The following is a 4,488-nucleotide window of genomic DNA, read 5'->3' on the forward strand; positions in this document are numbered from 1 at the left end:
CGGCCAGCTCTTTTTCTTTATAAATTACCCAGTCTTGGGTATTTCTTCATAGCAGTATGAAAATGAACTAATACAGGGGTAAAGTAGGCATTGGGAAACAAAGAACAGGGAGAAAATATTTCTGAGATTCAAAGGAGCTTTGCCAGGAGTATAGCCCAATGTAATGTAGGAGTGGAGACCCAGCTAAGATCAGGAGCCCTAGAGAGAAGAACCTGTCTGAGCAGAGGTTGGACTTAGATGATGATAGATGGGTCAGAGGCATCCAGAATTGAAGGATTTTAAAGTAAAACCTATTTGTGGACATGGGAAAAGCGGAATTAATTACCGTTTTGTGTACCTGTAAATGCCTTCCCCTCTGTGAGGCTTTGTGGTTATAAGGAACAGTGTTCAAGGGCATCTGGCGCAATTAAAGGAAGCAGACTATAAGGAAACCTCTGCCTTTGCGTGGAGTCAGGACCAAGTAACCTAATGAGTAGTGCATAAGAAACATACAAAATCATGTCCCACAAGATTTTCTTCTGTGTTTTTCAGTGATGCCATCTGCAGTTTTGTGATCTGCAATGATTCTTCCCTTCGAGGTCAGCCCATTATCTTTAATCCTGACTTTTTTGTGGAGAAACTCCGACATGAGAAACCTGAGGTTTTCACTGAGTTGGTGGTCAGCAATATCACAAGGCTCATCGATTTACCTGGAACTGAGTTGGCTCAGCTGATGGGGGAAGTGGACCTTAAGTTGCCTGGCGGGGCCGGCCCAGCGTCAGGATTCTTCCGGTCTCTCATGTCTCTCAAGCGAAAGGGTAGGAGATGTGTCTGTGAAGGGTGGGCAGGCCTCAGCTGCTCCCTGGGCTTCTCTCTCGACATCTACACATTCACTGAAGAGTTGCTATTAACTTAGAGCTTTTTTTTGGCCGTTTTTTTCAGTTTTTATAAGTAGTAACACCTTAAGTAATTGTAATACAAATTGTAAAAACTAGATAAGTAAATAATTAAACTAAAGCAAATATTTTCAGTCCCTGAGAGATGATGACATGATTAACTTAGGTAGTTATCAGGGGCATCTTGATTTTCGTGCCCTATTAATATGTGAAAATGATCTTTAAAAAAACCATAGTTACATAGCTAGAGACTATAGAACAGAAAGCTTGGATTTTCTTTTTTTTCAGGGATGGGGTCTCACTCTGTTGCCGATGTTGGAGCGCAGTGGTGTCATACCTCACTGCAGCCTTGAATTCCTGGGCTCAATCTATCCTTCTGTCTCAGCTCCCAGTAGCTGGGACTACAGATGCATGACACCATGCCTGACTGTTTTCTATTTTTTGTAGAAATGGGGTCTCACTATGTTGCGCAGGCTGGTCTCAAACTCCTGGCTTCAAGCAGTCCTCCCACCTCAGCCTCCCAAAGCGTGGGGATTACAGGTGTGAGCCACCATGCCTGGCTTTCTGTTTGTTTGTTAAATTAAATACTAACATGCTAGATATCTCCTTCTTACTTACTAGATATATGCTTCTTACTTAAAAAAGAAGATGGTATTTGCCTTCAAAGAACCTACAGTCTAATATTGAACTTGGAGAAAGCTGATTGAGAGTTATCCTGCTTGCATTTTCTGGTGCACTTCCAGTTCTAAGGTTTTTGTTTACTGACCATGTGAAAACGCTTGCTGAATTGTAAAATAGGATGCTTGAGTGGTTTTAAGTATGATGATTTTGTACTATTTGTGTGAAATACAGCCCTGTCATATCATATGGTTTTTCAGAAAAAGGAGTGATATTTGGGTCCCCACTGACAGAGGAAGGCATTGCCCAGATATACCAACTGATTGAATATCTACACAAAAGTAAGACTACTTGAAATTTTATCGTTCTTTGTTTAATGAAGAATTCTGTTTTCTGTTGAGAGCTAACTGCCTTGAGTTAGTAGGTGCCAATTAACCATCAAAGGAACTAACCAGTGTTAATTTCAGGTGGCATGTTTTTAAATATATGTCCTTTCAAACTTCATCTCATATTCATTTGCTTTATACTCTCAAAGTGTATATAAATTAGACCGTGTCTATGAAGTCACATTTACCTCTTGCCTCAGAGAGACATTTCTTCTGGAAAAATATGTTGTCCCTAAAGAATTGTTGCATTTATTTAAGAGAGCATGATACCTTTTTTCTCCAGAATTCTATGCTTAAAACACTCTTTACTTTTTTTTTTTTTTTTTGAGACAAGGTCTCATTCTGTCACCCAGGCTGGGGTGCAGTGGTGCGATCTTGGCTCACTGCAGCCTTGACCTTCCAGGCTCAGGTGATTCTCCCACCTCGGCCTCCCTAGTAACTGGGATCACAAGCTTGCAACACCACATCCGGCTACTTTTTGTAGTTTTTTGTAGAGATGGGGTTTTGCCATATTGCCTAGGCTTGTCTTGAACTGTGCTCAAGTGATTCACCCGCCTAGGCCTCCCAAAGTGTTGAGATTATAGGCATGAGCTATTGCGCCTGGCCTAGGGATGAATAGTTGGGATGACCCTAAAGCTTCTGGGAATCTCTTAGGAATTTGACACATTAGAGTTCTAATTCCTGGAGCAGTACAGAGACTCTGGATTCATTCTGGGCTGGGAAAACAGTTTACAAGAGCCACAAACATCCACAGATGTATGTAGCCCCTCAAAATGAAGTCTGGGATAAACAAGAAGAGGTCTTTAGGGAGATTTGGCTTTTTTTTTTTTTTTGAGACGGAGGCTTGCTTTGCCACCCAGGCTGGGGGGCAGTGGCCCGATCTCAGCTCACTGCAAGCTCCGCCTCCCGGGTTTACGCCATTCTCCTACCTCAGCCTCCCGAGTAGCTGGGACTACAGGTGCCCACCTCGTTGCCCGACTAGTTTTTTGTATTTTTAAGTAGAGACAGGGTTTCACCATATTAGCCAGGATGGTCTCGATCTCCTGACCTCGTGATCCACCCATCTCGGCCTCCCAAAGTGCTGGGATTACAGGCTTGAGCCACCGCGCCCAGCCGAGATTTGGCTTTTTAAAAATTTATGTTTCAAGCTAATCCTGACCATTGATTGGGTTAAATTCAGATTGTCTGTACATACCTCGGGAGATTGAATGACTCCTGGGAGGACTACCTTTTAGTTTGGAAGATCTCCAAGTGCCCAGGGGCGTTCAGATATGTCTCCTCAGGAGGTCTGTAGGTTCTAAACTACACTGATGAAAAAAGGCAAAAACTTACTTGAAAGGCTTTGTAAAAGGTCTTTGAAGTGTAGTCTTTAGACTGTATATTTTAATCATAATATTTCTGCTTCCTTTTTGCCTGTCCTCTGCTTTCTTTTATGCTAAACAGACTTACGAGTAGAGGGTTTGTTTAGAGTACCAGGTAATAGTGTCCGACAGCAAATTTTAAGGGATGCTCTCAATAATGGAACTGACATTGACTTGGAATCAGGGGAGTTTCACTCAAATGATGTTGCCACTTTGCTGAAGATGTTTCTAGGAGAGTTGCCGGAGCCTCTGCTGACACATAAACATTTCAACGCACACCTTAAAATCGCTGGTGAGTATAGGAAGTAAGAAGGAGATGTAAATACATTTCTTTAAATTTAGTAAAGTTCCTAGGAATTTTCTGTTGCTTGTGACCCACAGAAATACTTCTATTAATATTGGTTAAGACTTCTTGTTGTTGCTGGACTTCTCTGGGTACTCAAAGGTATTGGCTAGTTAAATTTAATTTTAATCCAATGGCTTTCTTGATAAATAAGCTTTGTATTGAGATAAGGAGCTGGTAGTAATATATGGTCTGAGTTTTATTTATTTTTGAATCTCTGATAGATTCTCGAGTAGTGTGTTGAACATTATAGTTGGAAACAGGATCTCACTCTGTCACCTAGGCTGGAGTGCAGTGGTGCAACCTTGGCTCACTGCAGCCTTGACTCCCAGGCTCAGGTGAGCCTGCCACCTCAGCCTCCTAAGTAGCTGGGACTATAGGCGTGCGGCATCACGCCTGGCAAATTTTTTGTATTTTTTGTAGACACTGGGTTTCGCCATGTTGCTGAGGCTCAAACTCCTGGGCTCAAGCGATCTGCCCACCTTGGCCTCCTGAAGTGCTGGGATTATAGGCGTAAGCCACTGTGCCCAATCCGTTTTAGTTGCTTAATAAATGTATGCTTTTCATTGGATTGATTCATATATTTCAGAGGTTTACAGGTTCGGTATTTGCCTTGGTTTGGGGTTTTTGCTCAGTATTTCTATGCCTCAGTTGAGGACATCTCTACTCTTGAAAAAAAATTTTTTTTTTATTTGGAGATGGAGTCTCGCTCTCTCACCAGGCTGGAGTGTAATGGTGCGATCTCGGCTCACTGCAACCTCCGCCTCCCGGGTTCAAGTGGTTCTCCTGTTTCAGCCTCCCGAGTAGCTGGGATTACAGGTGCCCGCCACCACACCCAGCTAATTTTTTTTTTTTTGTTTTGTTTTGTTTTGAGACGGAGTCTCGCTCTGCCGCCCAGGCTGGAG

At 42.6% G+C, this 4,488-nt stretch overlaps 1 protein-coding gene across 1 annotated transcript; it reads left to right on the top strand.

The window, feature by feature from the left end:
* Positions 1-510: 510 nt before the first annotated feature.
* On the top strand, positions 511-3,532 carry LOC108516195 (rho GTPase-activating protein 19-like; the record flags this gene model as incomplete). Its single annotated transcript, XM_017853532.1, has 3 exons — positions 511-797; positions 1,754-1,834; positions 3,323-3,532. Coding segments are annotated over 3 exons (578 nt in total), but the record flags the coding sequence as incomplete, so codon positions are not given.
* Positions 3,533-4,488: the final 956 nt, after the last annotated feature.

The sequence above is a fragment of the Rhinopithecus bieti genome, unplaced genomic scaffold (genome assembly GCF_001698545.2).
Source record: "Rhinopithecus bieti isolate Rb0 unplaced genomic scaffold, ASM169854v2 scaffold_38162, whole genome shotgun sequence".
Taxonomy (NCBI): Eukaryota; Metazoa; Chordata; class Mammalia; order Primates; family Cercopithecidae; genus Rhinopithecus; species Rhinopithecus bieti.